The 24,729-nt window shown below is 40.4% G+C and overlaps 1 protein-coding gene across 1 annotated transcript; it reads right to left on the minus strand.

The window, feature by feature from the left end:
• On the minus strand, positions 1–24,295 carry LOC148010775 (DUF1365 family protein). Its single transcript, XM_087671638.1, has 5 exons — positions 23,901–24,295; positions 23,300–23,405; positions 1,478–1,570; positions 835–1,032; positions 1–543 (listed from the first exon to the last, which is right to left on the minus strand). The coding sequence occupies exons 1-5, from the start codon at positions 24,257–24,259 to the stop codon at positions 307–309; spliced, it is 993 nt and encodes a 330-aa protein (XP_087527764.1). The 5' UTR covers positions 24,260–24,295; the 3' UTR covers positions 1–306.
• Positions 24,296–24,729: the final 434 nt, after the last annotated feature.

Below are 24,729 nucleotides of genomic sequence, written 5' to 3' on the forward strand. Positions count from 1 at the left end.
TTTCCATTTCCATTTCAACTATGGTCGAGCTTTACTACCCAACTTATAAATAGAGATATTGTTAAGACTTTGATTATGAATAACATGAGTAGACAATGCCTATGCATCAAATCCCTCAACATGTTGCAAAAGAATATTGCTTATTTTCTAGGGCAACTCAATATGTTTTTTCACAAAAGAATGATTATTTTCAGGGCACCTCCTGCTTGTGCACAGAATCTGCATCAATTTCTAGGGCAAAGTCGTGCTTGTGCATGGAGTGCAGAGTCTGGCACCATCCCTCAGACATGTTACAAAGAATAATGTTTAATTCCAGGGCCACTCTGCTTCACGCCATGTGTAGAGGCGTCTTTTGTTCAATCTGCTTGAGACAGGACACATACTACTAGACTTCCCATCAAGACTTAAGTCACCTTCTCCTCCTTGGAGTTCTTTCTGCAAATTACCTTTGTCTCGTTCAATAGCACGGTGTCGGTATGCAGCACCATCAATATACTTGGGGTGCTGATAAAACTGCACACCTTTCCACCATAGCCGAAGTGCCTGTAAGCAAACATGGCACTTGCATTGATTAATGAAGCTCATGTAATTTCAACTACTGTTAAAAATATATCCTTAAAAGCACTACAAATGGACCTTTTATTACTACCCACGTTATTAGCAGCATAATCAGCAGTGCAATCATGCACATCACTGGCACAAGTCATTTTAATCACCATACAAAAACCTGGAGCATTTCTCCTGATTCACTACATAAGCAGCTTATCAACCATCACTTGACCCGAAAAGCAAACCTCAGAGAGAACAACTGCTACTAAAATCTTGATTTCTTACCTGCCAATAAATTCCCAGTGCTGTTTTATGAGGCATCAACCAGAAAAAGGCCTCTGCATCCAGTAAAGGCTTCTCTATTCTCTTTGCTTTCAAAGCTGCCGTGAAATAGTTACCAAATTCAGAATGCTGCACAGTTATTGTGATCACCAGTTCTTTGTCAGGCACAGAGGCTTTGATTTTCCAAGTCCCTGACATATCCTGTATGAATTTGGAGAGTACCGTTAACTGCAGATAAAGCTTTCTGGTGCAACTTAGATAAACTGCTCATCGCTAAATATAAAGTGTAACTGCTGATTTCCAAACGTGATGGGTACGTCATACCATTCACCACATCAAACATATCAGACAACCAAGCAGACAGTTGTAGTCTTAGTCTATGAGAAACCAATACTTCAAGTGTGGATTGGTAGGAGCCAGGTGGTCATTCTGAGCAATTAAGTCCTTAAAACTTAATGTGGTGTACATAAGCTCACCACTTGACCGTGTTGGTCATTCTGGTCACCTGGAGTGTCCTACATTGGATAAAAGAATAAAAGCTAACATTGATTCACTATATGATACTTGAAAAGGCATGTAATGTATCAAAACACCACATAAATATCTTGTTTGAACAGGATTTCTTGGGTTTAATGGTAGGGTGTACCATGAATGGGCTAACATGAAGGGGTTTTGCAACAGCATCACCTCCTGCATCAAATACAAAGGTAACTCTCTCTGCCCATGGTGTGTTGGTGACCTGTCATAAAAAACACTTCTTATATCTCTATTAGATACTTCCAAAAACTCCCCAGCAGCTGCAAGAAACCAAAAGTTAAGCCTATAGAGTCCAAAGCATGTAAATTAAGCTAGCATCATTAAGAAAAAAAGTTGATAAATATGGCTACAAAGCCAGCACCGGAAGCTATTCTCTCAACCATGAGAATCTTCAAGCAGTAATTAGAATTAACTCAGAGTCACGTTTATAACATTATACAAACTAGCATCAAGCCAATGGGGTTGTAGCTCAAGTGGTTTGAGTGTGTGGGTGTGTACATGGGTGCCTGAGTTCAAACCTTGGGTTCACCCTTGAGGCAATTTTCAAATTTCAAGCCTCTCCCACACACACACAAAAGCACCAAGAAAATATATTCACAACCATGATAACCTTCTAACATTAAATTAGAATAACCTCACAAATGACATAGTGAACATGAAAGATCAAGAACAATCATCTCACCTAGATTCTCCAGGACCCATTCAGCTCCCTGCTTCCCATTCATTTTCTCTACCCCTCTCCTTCCTCCCCCCTCCTTGTCCTTCCCCAAAAGAATCCCCCGAACAAAAAGAAGGAAAACTCCTGTACTTCCAGCCTTCCTCCTCCACCAGCTCCTCCCTTCCTATCTGCCTGTCTCTTTCCGTAGGGAGAGTTAGGACTTTACAATGTAGCAGTAGACAGGTGTTATATTTATGAGGTAAATTAAGGGAAACATGCACGAGGCATGACCGTCCGGGGCCTTGAGCGCCCGAACAGGGTTTAGGGGAGCCTAGAAGTAAAGAGAGTCCAAGAATAGTAGGACTCACCAAGATTTGACGGCTGGCAATCGGATCACGATGAGGGGGGCCAGCAATTAACTAGGCAAGGCTGGGAGGTGAAACGGGTCTCGTGCCCTTTGAGTGTCGGACTGTATTCCTCAAGAATTCTGCTTCATCTTCTGAGTCGCCTGTCATTGGTATCAGAGCCGCCATCGAATCTTGCTGGAGCCGTCGGGTTCTAATCTTGCTAGTCATTAGTGAAGCCTTTTTTCAGGCGATTACAAGCGCAAGGGCCAGACGATTCGACTAACACGTCATTCGTCAGTTGTTTAAGGTCGCCGCACGTCGTCCGTCAGTCGTTTTTGGTCACCACATGAAGTTGTAAGCTATGGTCGTGACATGTCACGAAAGTGTCACACGTAGCAGGGAGACGAAAGGCGTGTGACGAAAAGCATGAGGCGACTGCTGTAAGCAACCGTGACTAAAAGCGTGAGGCGACTGCTGTAAGTCGTGGCGGAAAGCGTCAGATGGTACTTCAGGTTCTACACGTCACACGACTGTCTTCGAGGCGCAGTTTTACAATAGGATCGTTTCCACCCGACTGAAGCCAGGACTTAAATCGCTACCAGCTAACTGAAGTCAGTCAAATCTGCTTTATACCTAGAAGATATACCGGTCGTTCCCGTGATTCTTCCATTTCTGCCACAAAACTTCATTTCCAGCATGATTGGTTTACTACTTTAGTCCGGGAAGGTAAAATTTGTTCCTTACACTTCGGGTTTATTTACAAAACCAGCAACAGTTACCTGCCATTATAATCAGGGAAGTATTTTACCTTGTATGCAAATTTTTTATCTTTGCTTTTCAATTCCAGTGTATTAATGGCAGAAAAAAAAGAAAGAGGGAGTAATGGAAAGTTCTAGTTCTGGGGACCACCCTATGGTAGATCCCCATGAAACGGAGATGCAAGAAGAACAGTGGGAAGAATTCTTTGCTACACGAGAACAATTTGATGATCTTACTGCTCGTGTGCAGGCTCACGGGGTTCAAATGGAATTTTTAACCCAAACACTCACTGAAATAAAATCTCAATTAACTTTATTGTTAGAAAGGGATAAAAATAAGGTAGAAACCTCGGATATCCCATCTTCATCGAAAGATTTAGATGTGACTATGCGAGATCCTAAGGAACCCCACCACAAGTTGAGGGATAATCCAGTTCTAAAAGATATGAAACCCCCTCAGTTTCACGGGGAGGAAAAAGATAGAAATAAAGATACAATCTTTAATTTTCTCCAAAAATGGGAAGATTTACATAAACTTAAAAATACTCAACCACATCTCCAAGCGTTGGAGGCTAGTTTAACTTTGGGGCCCAAAGCATATAAATGGTGGCGAACTTTAAAGGAGGCAAATAAAATACCTGAAACTTGGGCTCAATTTGAATCCGTCTTTTTGAAAGAATTCCTTCCTGAAAATGAAATGGAAAGAAATTGGAAAAATTGGGATTATGTCAGACAAAAGGGAAGACCCCTGCTGACATATTTGGAGGAATATCGTGAGATAATCCTCAAATTGGATCAAATAGATGAATTTCAAAAGACAAGAGGATTCATTAGGGGACTAGATAAAGCCTGTAAAAAGGAAGTAAAAAGGAGTTCACCTAAGACGCTGGAAGAGGCAATTAAATTTGCATTAATCAATGAAGATAGTATGCGTCCAGGTACACTCACTAGTCTCACTGATACAGAGCCCAAGTCTAAGGAATTGGAAACCTCAAAATTTGTGGACAAATTTAAAAGGAAAATGCCATTTTTTAAGGGTAAAAAACAAACTTTTGAGAAGAAACAATATGTAAGGCCAAAGTTAAGTCCAGACGACTTTGATAAGGCCAAAAAAGAAAAGTTGTGTTTCAATTGCCTATCCCCTAACCATGCTGCTTAGAATTGCCCTCAAAGAAAAAAGGGGGAAGACAAAGGAAAGGATAAGGACAAGGGCAAGGGAAAATAAAAACAAATCCATGTAGTGCAGACCTTAGAATTAAAGGGGCATGAAAGGTATAAATCTTTAGAGGTCTTGCACATGGATGTACAACACAAGTGTTGTATGTCAACTTCTACGTGGTAGCCTACCTTTGGTCCACATGATTTAGTTAGAGTGCATGGATTGATAGCTGGAAAGAGGGTTAGAGTCATGATTGATGACTCTGCTACACATAATTTTATAAATTATACACTTGTCAAAAAATTGCAACTTCCCCAACAAAAGAGTGAGCATCAATATGTTGTTCGTATGATGCAAGGTCAAGATAATAAAATATGGGATACAATGGTATCCAATTTGGAAATTGAGATTCAAGGATATAAAGATAAACTTGATTTCCAAATTATGAACATGGAAAGAGCTGATATTGCTCTAGGGAGGGAGTGGCTATGGGAATTGGAACCATCCTTAAAACGTAGTTACCATCGTAATACACTGGAATTTGAAAGGGATGGTAAGACTTTTGTTATTCAAGGTGAACATGAAGTATCTGATAATCCTTTGCTGTGTTCCACTGAGGTTCAGAAGCTGATAAAGGAGGAAGTTTGTGAGGTATACATGTTATGGTCTCTTCCTGTACAAAACACTTTTACTTTTTGTAATATAAAGCAACAATTTTCTTATGTTTGTGAGTTAAATATAAATAATGAATTAAGTAGTCTGTTAGATGAATTTAAAGATGTGTTTCCTTCTGATTTACCAAGCGGCCTTCCACCAGATAGGGGTGATATAAATCACCCAATTGACACAAATAAGGATACTCACCCTATTTCTAAACCACCTTATAAGTTAAGTGAAACGCAGCACCAAGAAGTTGAAAGACAAATTAAGGATTACCTCGATAAAGGATTTATACGACCCAGTAATTCACCTTGGGCTTCGTCAATTTTATTAGTAAAGAAAAAAGATGGTTCTATGCGACTTTGTGTTGATTATAGAGCACTTAATAAAATAATGGTGAAGAATAAATTTCCTATGCCCAGAATGGAAGATCTTTTGATCAATTACAAGGGGCAAAATTCTTCACAAAGATAGATTTAAGATCAGGCTATCACCAAGTAAGAATTAAGGCACAGGATGTTCCTAAGACAGCATTTCGTACTAGATACGGACATTATGATTTTTTGGTGATGCCTTTTGGCCTCACTAATGCACCAGCTACCTTTATGAAGCTGATGAATAGTGTCTTACGGCCCTATCTAGGACATTTTGTAGTAGTCTTCTTGGATGATATCTTGATCTTTAGTAAATCAAGAGAAGAACATTTGAAACATTTACAATTAGTATTCCAACTGTTAAGAAAACATTTCCTTTATGCGAAGAAAACTAAATGTGAATTCTTTGCACAAGAGGTCAAATATTTGGGGCATATTATCTCGAAAGAGGGAATCAAAATGGATCCAGAGAAAGTTAGGGCAATTATTGAATGGCCATCTCCAAGGAACCTGGAAGAGCTGCAGATCTTCCTAGGTTTATCTGGATTTTATCGTAGATTCATTCGAGATTATGCCAAAATAGTTGTTCCAATGACAGACCAACTTAAAGGGAAAGGAAAGAGCTTTAATTGGGAAACAGACCAAAATGAAAGTTTTCAAAAACTTAAAGTAACTATTGCTACAGCTCCAGTATTATTAATAGTGGATCCCAATAAACCATTTGTGGTTGAAGCTGATGCCAGTGATAAGGCGATAGGCGCGGTCTTATTACAAGAAGGTCAACCAGTTGCTTTTGAAAGCAAGAAATTAGACCGTGCAAAACAGAATTATTCTGTTTATGAGAGGGAGCTGTATGCAATAGTACATGCAATGAAGAAATGGAGGCACTATTTGTACGGTGCCAAACTTTTGATTTTATCGGATCATGAAAGCATTAAGTGGCTTAATGATCAACCAGATTTACACGGGCATAAAGCCAGATGAGCCAAACTCCTCCAAGAGTTCAACTATGAGATAAGATATAGAAAAGGAAAGTATAATATAGTAGCTGATGCACTCAGCAGAATGCCCATCATAAATTAATTGAGTTTTACTCAGTTCACTTCCAACTTGCTTGAATCTTTAAAAGGGAAATGCCAGGTTGATCCGGCATATTCCAACATATGGGAAGCAATAAAAAATGGGGATCCAAATAAAAGTGCTTCTACTGAGGAAGGAATATCTAAGGATGTTCAACAAAGAAATGGAGCATTAGGGGTTGCTCAAACCGGATTCAAGTGGAAGAATTTTACCATTGATAATGGTTATTTACTCTACAAGGGTAGGGTATGTGTCCCGAAAGATACAGAAATAAGGCGCCAGATACTCTTTGAGTGTCATGATACCCCTAGCGCGGGACATCCAAGAGTTAATAAGACTTGTAGTCTTATTAAAAGGCAGTTCTATTGGCCTGGAATAAATAAGGACGTCCTTGATTATGTGGTCAAATGTAATAAATGCCAGGTTAATAAAGCTGAAAGATTGAAAATGGGAGGACTTCTCCATCCACTAGAGATTCCTTCGGGAAAATGGGAGAGTATCTCCATGGATTTTATTGTTGCTTTACCCAGAACACAAAGGGGGCATGACTCTGTGTGGGTGATTGTGGATAGGTTAACCAAAATGGCTAGGTTCATTCCAACTTCAACTGATGTTAAAACACCAGAATTGGCTAGATTGTTCGTAGAGAACATATACCGATTGTGTGGCCTTCCAGCAAATATAGTTTCTGATTGGGATAGAAAATTTGATAGTCAATTTTGGCGTGCAGTATTTAGGAAGTTGGATACTAAACTTAGCATGAGTACGACGGATCACCCGCAAACTAATGGGCAAACTGAAAGGGTTAACCAAATCCTTGAAGATATGCTTAGGGCATGTGTAAGTAAAAAGCAAACTAATTGGGAAGAGTATCTACCGATAGCAGAGTTTGCATATAATAGTGCCAAGCACTCTTCCACTGGATATAGTCCATTTATGTTAATGTATGGGTTTCAGCCCAGAGCTCCTTACGCAGTAGAACTGCATAAGAAAAAGGTTCAGGCAGCTAAGGATTTTTTGGAGAATATGAATAGTATGTTAAAATTTGCTCAAGAAAATATTAAAAAAGCTCAAAATCGAGCTAGAGCATATGCAGATCCTCACCGAAGAGACATCTCCTTTAAAGAAGGAGAATTGGTCTATCTTAAGGTGCCTGAACAAACTAAAACTATGAAAAAGGGACAATGTCCAAAGCTTTCACCCAGGTATTGTGGTCCTTTCACAATACTTAAAAAGGTGGGAGAACTGGCTTACAAGATCCAACTACCTGCTGGTAGTAAAATACATCCAGTTTTTCATGTAAGTAAGTTAAGGAAGAAGCTGGGTGATTTGGATAATTTAATTTTAAATGATAATATTGAGGAGCTATTAAATGACCAATCTAATCCACATGAACCAGAAAGAATATTAAATGTTCGTAATAGACGAACAAGGAATACTATTTATCAAGAATGTTTGGTTAAGTGGAAAGATTGTTTAGAAGAAAGCTCAACATGGGAGCGAGTAAGTACCTTAAAGAAAAGGTTTCCCAATTTACAGTTAGACCTTTCAAGTATCGTTTTCGAGGACGAAACCGATTCTTAAGGGGAAGGAAATGTTATATTTATGAGGTAAATTAAGGGAAACATGCACGAGGCATGACCGTCCGGGGCCTTGGGCGCCCGAACGGGATTTAGGGGAGCCTAGAAGTAAAGAGAGTCCAAGAATAGTAGGACTCACCAAGATTTGACGGCTGGCAATCGGATCACGATGAGGGGGGCCAGCAATTAACTAGGCAAGGCTGGGAGGTGAAACGGGTCTCGTGCCCTTTGAGTGTCGGACTGTATTCCTCAAGAATTCTGCTTCATCTTCTGAGTCGCCTGTCAACAGGTTGCAATGATAATGCTCTAATAGATGAGAAGAATCAATCCATCCCCCTAATGAAATTGTCAAGAAAGAGCTTGGCTCAACCCCATTTGAGATGTATGAATTATTTGATACTCCACAAAGTCCTAAAATTTTGACTACATCGGATTCTAAGGAGCCTGTACACTTCCATGTGTTTTCTTGAAAGATATAAACAGCTGCATCTTATTTTACCAAATAAAATTCCAAGGCCTGTTAAATTCTCCTTGCCAAGGTGATGTCCTTTCAAACATGTGTTCTACACGACAACTATGCCACATGAGATCTCTCTCAAACGAGCAGACTCTTGCTCTATAAAACCTCAAAGGTGAGTCACACAAGCATTTCGCGATTTTAGGATGCAATTAACCTCCACTTGTTAAGCCCATCCTCTTTAAGCTGTTGGCTTCTTGTTAGACAAGACACATCCAAGAAATCATATTGAACGTTGGATATATCCAAGGAGCCGTTTATTATTAGCTCATTCCTTGCAAACAAGCTTGCTTCACCACTTCAACATCTGTCAGCCGGTTTTTCCCTTGTAAGTTGACTCAAGAATGACAATACCATTGCATGGCTGAAGCATAAGTAACTCCATTGCATAGATAGTAGATACAAAGCCTCTCACAATGTCTGGGTGGGATAGAGAAGATAAGCCATGGCAAGTAAGTGTAACTCCACCAAAGAGTGTCATCTCATACCATGAAGAGCAGGCTATGGTACCCCCATGTGTGAAGCAACAATTGCCTTAAGCTTTCAATGATGCTAGAGAGGACTAGAGTATAGTGGCATAGATGAAGGAGTTCACCTTCCAAATACACTATCCTGCAACATGTTGGGGTCCACTATCATTTTAGGTGAAGCTAGGCACATTCACCTAGAGTTTGTGCTACCATCAGATAATTTCGCCGATATACAATCGACATTGCCATCAGGTTCTCTCCTAGGCACCTTGGTGGTGGCTTGATCACCCACCGCTTGGGTGGTATCCATGGTTCTACTCTAGTGGTTCTTTGTTGTACGGTCTATGATTAGCCTTTATCATTGTATCCTTGTATTGTATCAGATCATCCATGATCTAACAGAGGGTGTTAGCAGTCCAAACAGCTCATGTGTGAGTCTAATGACCTATGCCAAGCATGGCCACGTTATTTAGTCACTTTATTATGGTCATTGTATGCTCATTTGGGGCATTTTATACTACCTGGCCAGCCCCTATTTTGGCATTGTTTTCTTCTTTATATATCCAGGACTTGCGAGACTATGTTACAAGTGATTTTCCGCGACCAAGAGAACTTGCACCTCAGACACCTCAATATAACACTACAGGACAGGCTATTGGTACTGCTGCCTCTCCTCCCCCTCCTACCAAGGATCGGAGGAGATGGGACTCAAAAGATACACAAGCACTTTCTTTGATTGACTTACCACTGAAAAGATCGATCATTCCACACATCTAGTCTTGTAAGACCTCAAAATCAGCATGGGATATACTTCAACATATGTTTGCAACACATAACAAGGCCAGAATATATTATCTCCAATAGAGAGCTGGCCAATGTGAACATGGATGAGGGTGATAGCATGAGGTGTCATATGGTAGATGCACTGCCTCCAATGGAAACTCCACCTCCTCATGCAGGGATGTATTTAGGGCAAGATGCACAAATTTGCCTTCAAAAAGGATGGTGCAGTGTGTGCTGTCCGGAATTGCAGCTTATTAACTCTGATGTTTATGGTCCCATGAGGACATGTCCACTTGGAGGCCATCTTTACTTTGTTACATTTATTGATTACTACTCTCGGTATACATAGGTGTATGGGTTGAAAGTAAAATCTGATGTGTTTATGTATTTTAAACATCTTGTTGCAAAGCTTGAGGCTGAAACTAGCTTGAAAGTGTAGACACTTTGCACAAATAGAGGGAGGGAGTACATGTCTTATGCTTTTGAGACCTACTTGCTTGATCATGGCATTACACATCAAGCCAAAATGACTCCTTAGCAAAATGATGTTGCTGAAAGGAAGAATCGCACTCTTATGGAGATAACTCATTGTATGCTCAAAAGCAAGGGGTTGCATCATAAATTTTGGTTAGAAGGCCTTCAATGTGCAAATCATGTGGCCCACTAAGGCACTAAAGACAATCACCCCGTTTGAAGCTTGGCATGGCAAGAAACCCAAGGTTAACTACTTTCAGGTGTTTGGTTGCATGGCTTATGCACATGTTCCGAAAGAGCTTCATGGGAAGCTTCATGACAAGGTTGTAAAATGCATATTTACTAGCTACAGTTCGGAAAGCAAGGGCTATCACTTGTATGACCCACACACAAAGAAAGTTTTTGTCAGTAGGGATATCATATTTGCTGAAAATGCTACATTTTCACATGATCAGTTTTCAATGCCAACCACCATGACATTGGTAATGTCTTTGAGGGTCTTTTGCCACTTTCTTTGGAGTCTGTGCCTACTATAAATGGCCGGACAAACATAATACAGCAAGCTGTTGCTGCACCATATGCACCTAAACAGCAAGGTATTGATGATGGTTTACCACATGTAGTGGAAGATGTAGTACAACATGAAATGGCTGCTATAAATGCAGCAAAAACAGTCCTGAGATGGCTGTTACAAACTCTCCAGGAGAGTAAAATGGATGCTCCTTTAGCTCAACACACTAGAAGGGCTGCTAGACATGCAGCACATGATGCAGGGGGAGCCCGTTTGGCTGATTTTACAGAAGTAGATGATTGTGATGAGCATGTATTTATGAGCTCACTGTTGGATGATGATGAGCCTACTTGGACGAAGCTCAGCAAGATGTACATTGGATGTAGGCCAAGCAAGATCAATTAGACTCTATTACCAATAACTCTACATGGAATCTTGTGGACTTACCACTTGGCAAGAAGGCCATTGGCACAAAATGGGTTTTTAAACTCAGATACAAGGCTAATGATACCATTGATAGGTACAAAGCACGGTGGGTAGCAAAAGGCAATGCACAAAAGAAGGGCATAGATTATGAAGAGACTTTTGCTCCTACATCCCATATGAGTACGATGAGATATGTAATTGCTATGGCTGCAAATTATGGTTGGAAGGTACATGAGTTGGACATTAAGACAACATTCTTGAATAGGGATTTACATAAGGATGTTAATGTGTCACAACCTCCGAGTTTTATGGTTAAGGGAAAAGAGCACATGGTATGCAAGCTAAACAAAGCTCTTTTCAGTCTCAAATAGGCTCCTCGTGAATGGTACTCTAAAATTGATGCGTATTTGGCTTGCAAATGGTTCAAAAACAGTCCAACTACTCCCACTCTATACATTAAGAATGAAGGGGGAGACTTGCTGATTATCATTCTTTATATAGATGACATGCTGCTCACTAGATCTTCAAAAGCAAAAATTGCATATTTCAAGGCTGAATTAAAACATGCATTTTCCATGTCAGATATGGGCTATCTACACTATTATTTGGGGATTCAATTCACCCAAAATTAGCATGGTATCATCATGTTACTGTCACAATATGTGGATAAGCTATTACATAGGTTTAATATGCAAGATTGCAAACCTATCTACACTCCTATAAAGCCAGGCTTAAAGCTGTCTATGCACGATGGTGAAGAGATATCTGATGTTGCAACTTACAACCAAGGTGTCTTATTTATCTTTGCACGATGGTGAAGAGATATCTGATGTTGCAATTTACAACCAAGGTGTCTTATTTATCTTCAACACAGGCCCTGGCATTTAGTATGCAATATCTCAAGTGAGCAGGTTTATGCATAGCCCACAGACTATACATTGGCAAGCTGTTAAGTGGATCTTTAGATACTTGCAAGGTACTCAATCACATGCATACTTATTTCCCAGGGGGAAGACTTGCAATTACATGCTTACAGTGATTCAAATTGGGCTAGTGATGCAGACACTAGGAAATCTACTAATGGACACTATTTCTTTCTAGGTTCATGCATTTCATAGCTAAGCAAGAAATAACCTACAATGGCTACCTCGTCCTGTAAGGCTTAAGTATGGGGCAGCCTTCATGGCAACAATGGAATGTATATGGTTGCACAGATTGTTGGCTAATCTACATTTACCATTAAAGGGTCCTACACCCATTCTTTCTAACAATCAAAGTGCTATTACAATGGCACGAAATCCTGTGTTTCATGCACGCACAAAACATATTGAGATGCATTACCATTATGCTAGAGAGAGATACTATGCTGGAGAAATCAACTCGATGTATGTTCCTACACAAGAAAATGTTGCAAACATTTTCACCAAGGCACTACCTCATGAGAAGTTTAAGGCTTTTTGCAAGTCCTTAAACTTGCTACCCTTTGGTGATTGATCATTCCTGTACTTTACTACATTGGCACTGCAGGGAAATGTTAGAATTTGTCAATTCTATAGGCAGAGCCCAATGTTTTAGTCTTTGGTTCTTTTTCAATTCTTAGTGTGAACACAACTAAATTTATAAATTGTATCACCACTCTTAGAGTTAGAGTTAGAGTCGGTTAACTCTAGTTGGGTTAGAGCTAGGTCTATCTTAGACCTATCTTGTACCTTTCATTCTCATTCTTTCAATTTAGCAAGTACACTCTACTCTTTTGCTTCAGCACTCTCATTGTCTCTTTTTTCTCTCCTCCATAGCTGGCTATCATTTTCCAACAATTCTAAGAACTCAATGCCGATTCTTACCAAAATTTATTGAGTTTCCCAAAAAAAAAATTGCTCAATCTAACTATAACAACAATTAAATGCCGTTGTACCGCTTGTTTGCTACCTTGGAATGCAAGTCGAGCAAAAGCCCCAAATTTCTTCCTAAAATGTCAAAGAAACTGAAGAAATTTGTACCTTGCAACTTGAATTTCTGCAATAATGTCACCTCGAGGTGCATGCCAACAGCGAACAGCAGTTGGAATCTACCTCGTGATGCGTGTCAAAGCCTCTAGGAAAAAAAGCCCCAAATTTCTTGCACAAATGTTGATGAAATTGTGCAATGTTGGCGTTTCCAATGAAGAATCGCATGTGGGATTGCAAATCAAGCAAAAGCCGCAAAATTTTTAGCGAGAATGTCAAAGAAATTGTAAAATTTCTTTGAATTAGTTGACAACTTGAACTCCGAGAGCAAAAGTTGACAAAAGCCCCAAATTTTGGGTGGCACGAGCTAAGATTTGAAAAGAAATGGCCAAAATCAATGGGAATAGCAGAAATTTTGAAAAAACCCCAAATCTAAAAATTAAGGTTTCTGCACTTTTAAGGGTTTGCAGAAAATCGCAAGGAGGGCTGAGAATATGACGGGCAAAGGTGAGAAAATAAGGGGCAGAGCTGAAAACAGCAACAGCTCCTCCAAAACACTAGCTCCTCAAGCTACATGCGAGATTGCGTAGGACTGCACGCAAGCCAAAAACAGCAGCAGCTTATCCTTCTCTTCCTTGGGCAAAGAGTTGGCTGATAGCAACAAGACCTTAGGCGGGGCAGTACTGACTCTGACAGTGGCTGAACTAAATCCGTTCATAGAGCCTGCTCTGATACCAAACGTTGGAAAATGACAACCAGCTATGGAGGAGAGAAAAAAGAGACAATGAGAGTGTGTTGAAGCAAAAGAGTAGAGTGTACTTGCTGAACTGAAAGAATGAGAATGAAAGGTACAATATAGGTCTACGATAGACCTAGCTCTAACTCAACTAGAGTTAACTAACTCTAACTCTAAGAGTGGTGACACAACTTATAAATTTAGTTGTGTTCACACTAAGAACTGAAAAAGAACTAAAGACTAAAACATTGGGCACCACACATAGAATTGGCAAATTCTAGCACACTCTAGGTGAGATAGTCAGGTCCTTTAAGCTTGTCATTAGTATTGCGCCATGTAGAAGCCATTGCAAATGAGATACAAAGAAGATAAAGTAAGCAGAATGAGCAAGATAGGCATTTAGATGAACAACCCAACACCAAGAGTTCAGTAGTTCAAGCAGAGAGAATAATTCAGAAAAAACCATTGAGGGACTGATGCAAAGAGAGTGTAGTGACTAAAGCGTGATAACCAAGACAATTGATCCTGCCCTTGAGTGTGGTGAGATCAGGCTGAAAACACAAACAGGCTGAAGAAGCTGAAGATTGTGAACTAAAATTAGAGGTGACTGCACAAGAGATCAAAACATCAGCAATTGTGATGAAAACAGTGGCTGAGCATACAAAATACAGGCTGAACCAAAAAATGCAGGTACAGCAGCAAAAATTCAGGTTCATCACTGTCAAAACAGGCTGGCCTAATGATGACATGCCCTAGCCTGTCGGGATCAGAACAGAAGTGAAACACAAATTTTGGAGCAATCTACACATGATCAGACCTGAAACAGCATTCACACATAGCAACCAGCACCAGAACCAAGAGATTGGACTTTGATACCATGTCAAACAGGTATCAGGCAACAGAAGCAAAGAGAAAAAGCTGATGAACTGTCGTAAACAAAGAACTGAAAAGAACAACAAGAACACAATGAACTCAAAAAGAATAGACTCACGAAATGGAATCCGTATACCAAGGCTCAAGAGTGTAAAAAGGCACGGGTTGTGGGTAACCTGCAAAGTGCTACAATCTCTGTCCCCGGTCTTCCAAAAAGAAGCGAGCAACAGAGACCCACGGCTGATGACCTACCCACATGGCTTGGAACAATGACCAACAGAGAGCAATCATGTGAGTCAACATCCAAGACAGTCCCCCCCACCCATGTTCTTTGGAGTACAAACATGGATCCAAGAAATCCAAGAAATACCAGCATGCACTGAATCTTTTTTCCATAGGATGAAACACATATGCCAAGTAAGGTCACGCAAGATACTCTTGGGCCAAGGTAAATGAGGCAAATAATAAGCAAGCATGGGCAGCATAGTAGCTTGTGCCACTTTAAGTCAAACATGAAAAGGCCAGGCCTAAGATTTACAATAGAGAGACTTGCCATCCAACTTCTGCAGCAATTGTTTAGGCTGTACATCCACACCCAAAGCATAGCCCAAATGCCGGGCAATATGACCACGCAAAACTACTTCCCCTTGAACCTCCACTACTATCTACAAATATGTTTCAGTGCAGCTGATCGATGATGATTTAGTCGCATTAATATGAAGGCCTGAAGCATGGCCAAACAAATCCCAAATGTCCAATGCTTTACAAAGGTTGTCCTTGTCAACTTTCAATATCATAAATGCATCATCAGCCAATGCCTGCCCAATAAAAGAAAGGAACAAATCAGCCAACTGCCCAATCTCAACAAGATGGGACAACATGGTGAGAATCAAATGGGCAGCAAGGGCAAAAAACAGAGGGCTGAGAGGACAGCCTTGTCAAACAGACCTTGATAGAGCAACGGGCGAAGTAACACCACCATTCAACACGACATGTGAAGAGGCATTGCTACTAATAGTGTATATCAGCTGAGACGTGTGTGGCCCAAAACCCACGGTTTGCATAAGCTTTGCCAAAAAAAACCTTTCCAAGTAATCAAAGGATTCTCCAAATCTAACTAGACAAGAACAACCTCTTGGTTGGAGTGTTGCACATAATCCATGCCCACCTGCACATTCAATACATTGTGCAAGATATTCCAGTCCTTAATGAACCCATATTGATGGGGATGTGTAATGCCAAAACCTTTGAAAATATCTTGTACATAGTACCCATCAAGGAAATCGGTTGCCAAAGTTTGAGCATTGAAGGGAAACGGGTTTTGGGGATCAACTTGATAACCCCTTCTTTCTAGGATACACGCATTAGTCCAATAGCCCAAAGCTCCTGATACATGGCTATCAAGGGCTTTGCCAAACAAGCATGAATCATCTTATCAAAATGCACTTGTCTCAAACCAGGGAGATCCTAAAAGTATTGTCTACACATACAAACAATAGAGTGAGGTCCAAATAACCATCTGACCATCAGCATTCTACAATCTCACCATGTTTCCCCGAGCAAGGGATGCGTGCAAACCACAAAAAAATTATGGGACTTACAGAAGTTATCCTACAAGCCCTCAATCAAGGCTTTCAACTTGGCTCATTGATAAGAACGCAATTGAAAGTGCTTAGTAAGATTAGCCAACCGTACAAATAAGGAAGCCAAGAAATCATCATCTAGAGACTCAATCAATAAAGACCACACTAAGGCTAGCAATTCCTCCAGACCATGCATACGCTGCCTACAGAGAGAAGTATGATAGATCCCATATGTTTAGCACCCCTCTGCACATTTTGTATCAATCGCTCAAAAGCCACTGCCCACACACAGAAAGTCCACCAGCAAAAACATGTCAAGCAATTGTCCCATGTAGCTACTGAAACTTCCATTGTGCAAATGGAGCAATAGGTTGGCTAAGCATTTCAAACTGAAATGGAAAGTGATCAGATAACACATACTACTACAATACCCTCATCTCCAAAATCTCTGGCAAGAAAGCATCATCCTGCATGACATGCATGTGATCCAAATGACTCCATGTTGTTGTATGTTGCACTAAATGCAAGATAAATCCCAAAGAAAATGGGCAAAGCCAAGACCAAAGATCCTGTTTAAGAACAACCAACGCAAAATCATCCCAAGCACTATATTCTGATACATCCATCATTGAGTGCTTAGAGGTAGACTCCGAGGAAGCCACACATTAAAATCACCCATCATCAAGCCTGGTCTACCAAGGGACAAGTGAGCCCATAAATCACAATGACGTGAGGAGTTATCCTGTGCCTCTAGACCCACCAGCTATAAAACCTTGCTATCAACTATAATTTCACTCACCAAAAAATGACCAAACCTATCATTTTTTATGAAAACTAGTTGAAATCTCTCGTGAACAATCATAAGGACACCAAAATAGTAAATTGCAGCACTCCTAGCATAAAACAATCGAATCCATGACACTCAATAGTCTTTCCAACATCACCATGACTCTTGTGTTCGATAGCACATAAGGCATCCCATTTATTCTCATGCAAAACATGCCACATGTCAAGTTGTTTGCTACAAGAGCAAATTCCACGAACATTCCAAGTGGCAATCTTCATGCACTAAGAAAGCAAGATGAAGATTATATGCGAGGCTGATCCTACTTGAGTGGACTTTTTCAGTCAACTTTTCAAGTATAGCATCCTCTGAAAAATTGGCTAGTAATGCAAAAGCATTCTGCCCCTTCCTATAAAACTTGTAGGAAGAGGGCTTGCCGTCCTTTTTAAACCCAAGCAAAGATATCTATGATCCCATGGGGTAATCACCTTACCCTATTTATCAAAAGCCATGCGGGCAAGAGGATCCCGAGAACACTCAACATGTGCTTGCAAATGTGCGGGCCGCTTTGAACTAGAAGGGACCATACATGTGTACGGAAAAAATCTTGGCCATCTACTGGCTATTGAACCTCAACCTTCTTACCTTTTTTATGCTAAACATCAACCCATCCAAATTCTTTAGGATTTGGAGATAGAACAAGTTGTTTACCCCATTTGGGAGCTATTGGGCCTTCGTTCCATCGCAACCTTAGATATCTTCTTTAGCACTACCAACGGTCATTCCTTCATCATCAAACACTTTGAAGGCCATGATTCATGAGTTTCTAGATTCTCTCTCTCCTTCACAAGGGGACTCAAAGGGGGCTTCAAAGGAGGATCTTCCTCGTCCAATTTTAGAGAGGGTCACTACTCATCATGGGGTCCTTCACCTACCTTGGTAAAAAGCCTTTTCATACTTTATCAACTATTCTTCCTTACAAGTCTACTATTATTCCTTACAAGTCTCCTTTTGTGTGGAGTTCTTGGATTACCAATGTTTCCTTCATCATCAAATACCTTCCCTTTTCCTCAATCAGCAACTCCTTGCTGTGCTTTTACTTGTTGTACAATTAACAAAAATACAAGAGTGGAGAATGTCTTTGTCTCTCTCCTGTTAGGACACTTTTTTGGGCTTGAGAGGGGGTATTGAGCAACCAAACTCATAAGTGTATTTACAAATAATTATATTGCATCAGTTTCCAATTTTGGTCTCCATTTGTAGCCCCGAAAAGGCTCTATTATATTTATTTGGCATTTATTATGCATGGTAGGACAAATGCCCAAGTTTTCGACGTAAATAGGGTTGGGCATTGTCACCCCATCACCACTCTCATTCATTACTCATCAGCTCATTCACGCCTTAGCACTCTCCACTACTGTCCACAGCCTGAGACGAAGGATACCATAGTTTGTGGAGTGTTTCCAAGTGCTGCCACCTTTTTCCAAAAGCTGTCCAGCCTGCCACTACTAGTTAAGGAAATCTTTCTGCTAGTGACATCAGCCACTGCTGCTTTTTTTCTGTGCTGGTAGCTACGCTGGTATCCTATTACTCCCACATCACTATCACATCAGCATTTTGACTGTTGGACACTGCAACAGATTTGGGTTGATTTACAGCAAGAAAATGTCATGCTCTTAGCTTATGTGATGCTCCCGAGGCTTGGTATTTGATGCCCAGATGCTTTGGGGATGTTTGCCCAATGTTTTGAGATTCTTTGGGACTTGGTTTGAGCTTCTAGAGCTCGATTTATGCAGGGATTTACTGATGTACATTATTTGGGTAGCAACAAGGTTTTATCAAGGACGGCTTATCCATAATACTCTTTGTTGACATTCTAGTGTCCTATTGGATGTATTGAAGCTTGGTCATCATGGTTTATGCTCGGATATGATATTTGAGAGCTATTGAGCCTTGATTTGGATGCGGATACTTTGTTGTTGGTTGGGATTTACATAAAACTGATAACACTCAACCTGTTTCACAACTGCCTTTTGCAGCATTTTTCTCTTCTACAGCAGGCGCCTTCCTTTTACCTTCAGCTGACATCATTTCGAAGGGATTCTCTTCCGAATACCTTGCATTTTCTCCCCCCACTTGGCTGCCTAGCTGAAACATCCACCTAGGATCCAACCGACATGAGACACAACACGAGCTATATCAATGAGCATATAGGGACTGGACATCAAACTCACCTCTCAGTCATGGCGCCAAACTCCGGGTTATGACCACATCCCAAGAACTGGCATGCCATACCATTAGCCCACACAATCCAAGTGTACAAACACAGCAGTCTATTGTTAGCAAGATTGTCAACTCATATGTAAGTTGGTGCATGCCTAATGGGCTGGGCATTTTTTTTAGGATTTTAGGCATTTTTATTATGGCCGTTTCATGTGGTTATTGGCATTTTATGCCAATTGGCCAGCATTAAACCAGCCGCTGTATATGGCATATTTTGTGCCTATTTATTGGGCTGCTCCTCCTCCTTAGTCATACAATCATCATCATTCTTCAAGTGGACTTTCCATTGGAGAGAGAAGTCAGTGCCAATGCCCACGCAGCCAATGACTCACTATTGTATGTGACTATCTCATGTTTGGTGTATGGATTCCATTTCCCAAGCACATCTCTAACTTTCTTCTTAGTAGTGTTCTTTTGTTTTCTTTCTCTTTTGTCTTGTGCTCAACAATTTATTTTAGCACTTGTCTATGCTTCCATTGCTGCACCACTTTTGACAACTATAAGCCAAGAGTCCAAGAGAGGCAATCATACAATGGATGTACACTTACAAGAGTCACAATTGGACTATATGACAAACATGGGACCGAAGAAACTACAACATGCCAAGAAAGTAAATCATCCCTCAGAAGTGTTGAGAACTAGGCAATCATACCCAGTGTAGCCCCTTTGTATGGAGCAATTGGGCTAAGGATATGCAGGCTTGCTCAATCCCATAAGCATAGTGGTGGAAAGTGCTACCTATCCTGAAGCTATAAAGAATTGTACTTGCCTTTCATTTGATGTAATGTCATAGTACTTTTGTCTCTCTCAAGTGTCAATGTCATTGTCTACACACAAGATTGTGTTTATAAGTCCAAGCTTCCATCTTGAAACCTAATTCACTTATTTGACAGTCATTATCTCTAGTCAATGTAATCATAAGTCTTCTCTTTTTTTTCAAGCCACCATAGCCATGCTCTAGATCCATGCATTCTAACATGGTATCAGAGCCATGGTGAGCATGGCTCAACTCTCTTCTCTGCTCTTCTAACTCCTCTTCATCATTGCTCAACTCAAGTCCGACTGAAGGTCTCATCTTCCACCTCTTTCTTCACTTTACCCTTCATGGCAGCCATAGCTTGCAAAACCCTGTCTACTTGGAGCTCTTGGATCTCCTCAACTAGACCTATCTTAGCTAGCTCTCTCCTAGGAATTTGTTCCCTTGCTCAAGGCACGTCACTGCATCACGTTACAGGTCGACATTGCGTGCTTTGCTGTCCGGCATTTCGAAAATCTCAGCTTGCTGCCTGAATTGCGTCTGCAACCTGTCATACAGCTGAATCTACATTTACGGGCCGCCATTGCTCCTGTGAGTAGAGAGCATTTGAAGCTTGGCTTATAAGCTTCTTGCACATCAAATATTTCAACACATTATTGTGTCTGCGAGCTGCAGCAAACAAAAAACCAATCGGATTTGTTAGAAACCCTAAAGACTCCATAGCCATTTTGCTTCAAGCTCTTTTTTACTCCATTTTCTAACTCCTCCCAATACATTGAAGGTCCTACCACTCTGATCTAACAGAGCACTGAAGTTTCCACCAAGATTTGCCCTTCAAGTCAACAAGAAAAAGATGTAAGAGAAGACTAAGCATCCATAACCACTAGACTCGAGCTCTTCTCCCACGTTAATTTCTCATCCTTCTTAGTCAACTTGAGTTCTTGTCATTCAAATCTGATCAGTTCCAAAAAATACAAATTTCAAGAAGAGAATTTGAAGCAACATTCATTGATCAAATCAACAAGGAGGGGAGATCTTGGAAGATTTGGAAGACCCAAGAAGATTCAAGCATAGTGTCTATTGACACTCATTCAGTGACTCTTGCTACTTGTGTCCTTTGACACATCAACTCATTTGCTGATCTAATCTAGATTTTTTGTGTTGATTTGCTACTGTTCCAGTCACTCAACATGGACAAAGACTCTCCGACATATCGCTTCAAAGGAGTCGAGTTTCATACCTGGTAAACACGTATAAAGCTTATCCTGATAAAGAAGAGCCTATGTGCCATCACTAATGAATAAGAGAAGAAGCCCCAGGATACTACCCTTACAGCAATCTGGTAGAAAAATTATGACAAGGCTTAAGCCATCATAGAGCTTGAGTTGAATGACAGCTACATTCATCATGTGGATAGCTGTGACACATCCCATGACACCTGGGATAGATTGGACACGTTATTTGGTAACCAATCAAAGTCTTCTAAGTACGGATTGCTAATTGAATTCTTTAGACTAGACATGAAGCCTAATACATCCCTAGTATCTCATCTAAACTACATGAAAAGTCTTCTAACCCGGCTTGCAAGAATAAATCTGAAAATGGATAAAGATATATGTATTGGTGTCTTGTTAAAAATTTTGCCTCTAGATTATGATAATGTCTCAATCACTTTAATCAACATGTCAAACCCTGAATTGGTTGACATTAAGGCCTCCTTGTTAAAATAAGAAAAGAAAATTAAAGGAAAAGAAGAAACTACAAAAGATGGACAACTGTTGTATGTCAGTAAAACAAGAACAAAAGCAAAAAGGACCAGCTAATTTGTGACTTCTGCAAAAGAATCAGACATACTGAAAAGTTCTGTCATGCCAAAAAGAAGTCTTAGAAGGCCTATCTTGCAGGCTATGAAGAAAGAAGAAGACCATGGAGAAAAAGAAGAAGACTATCACGAGCAGAAAAACAAGCCTCACCAATCCTTCTATTCCCAATCTTCTGATAGACTTTCTTGAAGCCTTGCATAGCCTTGCCCTAATGCTTCTGTCATAAGCTTTGTAAACTCCTCATGTAACTTGGCACTACAACCTTTGTACACCTTGTGAGTACTTTTGTCCTCTCTCAAATGTCAATGACATTGTCTACACACACAAGATTGTGTTTATGAGACCAAGTTTCCATCTTGGAACCTAATTCACTTGTGTGACACTCATTATCTCTAGTCAATGTAATCATGAGTCTTCTCTTTCTCTTCAAGCTACCATAGCCATGCTCTAGATCCATGCATTCTAACAACAAGAAGAATGTCAACAAGTTGAATGATGCTAAACTACCAATGAAGAAGCCCTCCTCGACAAGTAATGTGACTGCGCATTCCAAAAGTAGAATAAAAAATGAATGCATTTTGGATTATCTAAATATGCCAACAACCTTCGCATGTGGCTGCACAAAATCTATCAATTTTAGCTTTCCAAAAACCTAGTCTCTTGGATGCATGGCCAATCTGACCACATGGCACCAGTGCTTGCCATTGGGCAATAAAGAAAGTGACGACAAGATGTCTCTTCCCTGATAGTACAAAAGAAGCAAGATCCATTGGAAATATGGCATTTTGGCAATGCACAAGTAAGAGGACAATCAGCCACCAGCATTCGCCAAATAAACACTTTGTATTTGAAAGGGCTTTTTTAAAGCCAACACCCAGCCCACCATCACCACAGATTTCCACCAAGCTCTGCTCTTATGAATACCCCAAGTGTGATTATCCTTTAGTGCCAACCAATCCTAGTATTTGATAAACACCAGCATTCTCCAAATAAAGACTTTGTATTTGAAAGGGTTTAGTTAAGCCAGCCCACCATCACTGCAGATTTCCACCAAGTTGTGCTCTTATGAATGCCTCAAGTGCAATTAACCTTTAGTGCCCAAGCCTCTCTCTCTCTCTCTAAGCATTTAATTTTATCATAGGCATAAGTGAATGTTACACTACTTAATTTAGGATCCAAAGGTATTGATCTTAGAGACAGTCAGACTATAAAAACCAAAATTATATGCAGAGTACAGAGTACAGGTGTTCATATACATAACACAACCATCATATACACACCATAATTTCAGACTGTATGGACAATTATATGCCAATGAAAACAGCAGAAGAAATGTTTTGCAAGACTACCTCTGCAATGCAGCAGGACAGATTTTTCTCATTTCCATCGAAGCAATAGTAGACACTCAGTGGATTCTGCTCATAACCAACACTAGTAGGCACAGTAAGCAAGTATCTACAAGAGATACAAAAAAGAATCAGTCGAGCACAGTAGATCTAAAATCCCACATATACAATGGACACTTGTACTAAGCTCAGAAGTCGTGAGGAAAAGGAATGTGCACTACTCAAGAGTCTCATAATATCAGTAATCAATATTCCTGCGCATTTGGGAGGAAATTCACCATTGAGCTCCAGTTTAAGTTCAAACAAAGTTGTAAATTTCAAATTGTGCCTGGGCGCATCAAGCAAGCCTTAATTCTCAAATTTGCCTCCATGTTCGGGATTTTGTTAAAGCTTTGCAAGCACTCGGCCAAAAGCTTTTGAGTTGTAAAAAGCTCTCGAGCGTTTCTCCATTGCTGACAGAGACGTATTCTAAGGGCATTGTCTCGATGATAAATAGAAAAAAATATGTGTTGTAAGGATAGTTTTGCCAGTAATGACATGAAAAGAAACGTGACACAATCGGTGTCGCCATAACCTGTTCATAAGATTATTCACGGAAGCTTACACTGGGCCCACGGTCTGCGCGATACTGCGAGCTTGCTGAGCACTCAAGTGATGACGAGAGGCTGCGGAATCGAACCAGGAAGGTGCAGAATCCAGGTTGACGAGGGCATATCGGACGTGATATGCGAACTTGTGATGGACGGGAGTCCGCCTCTCGTGCCAGACGGTGCCTTCATACAGAGAGAAGGCCCCTCTTCTGCTACTAGAATCGCCGTTAATGGCTCTCCTGCTTGAGCATGAGGATACAATAGATCGAAATGCCAAGAGAGCCGAGTAGACGGCCGATGATGAGAGGGTCGAGACGATGGACCATAGCAAGCTCAGTATTTGCTGGGCAGTGCTGGCCTCCTCTTCAGCCATTCTAACTTAATTTTCAGACCCCCCCCTTGCATGATGCCGTCTCTTTTAAGTCCTATAAACAATGGTTTTTAATAGAATTGGCAAACACTATTGTTTGGTTTTATAAATCTTGTATCATCATTGAACATATATCCAATCAATTACTAAGCGTGTCCTGGCTTAGTAGCGTACCATCTTTGGATGATGTTTAAACCTTGCATTTCGAAGTTTGGTATTCAAGAAATAAAGAAGGTTTTTTCTTAAAGGGGGAGTGGGGATTATAGCTTCTCTCTCTCTCTCTCTCTCTCTCTCTCAATACACATACACGTGCACACACTCTTTCTCTTTTTTAACTGAACACTAGGCGTTGCACACCTAGATTCTCCTTGTGCTTCGCATTGGTGCTCTCCTAGTGCTTCACATTGGGGTTCAAAAGCTCATTTCATGTGTTAAGAGGGTTCGTGGAAAGTTGATATAAGGAACACTAAATA

This window comes from Lygodium microphyllum, chromosome 29, assembly GCF_053477565.2.
Source record: "Lygodium microphyllum isolate KBCC chromosome 29, Lygodium_microphyllum_v1.1.10, whole genome shotgun sequence".
NCBI lineage: Eukaryota > Viridiplantae > Streptophyta > Polypodiopsida > Schizaeales > Lygodiaceae > Lygodium > Lygodium microphyllum.

What these genes read in the sequence shown, in the direction of transcription:
- LOC148010775 (XM_087671638.1), bottom strand. Translation starts at nt 24,259, where the DNA reads ATGGCTGAAGAGGAGGCCAGCACTGCCCAGCAAATACTGAGCTTGCTA. An exon ending in TGTCCTGCTGCATTGCAGAG is followed by an intron (nt 1,571 to 23,299) that starts GTAGTCTTGCAA and finishes TTTTTATGACAG; the next exon opens with GTCACCAACACACCATGGGC. An exon ending in TTCATGTTAGCCCATTCATG is followed by an intron (nt 1,033 to 1,477) that starts GTACACCCTACC and finishes AAATTCATACAG; the next exon opens with GATATGTCAGGGACTTGGAA.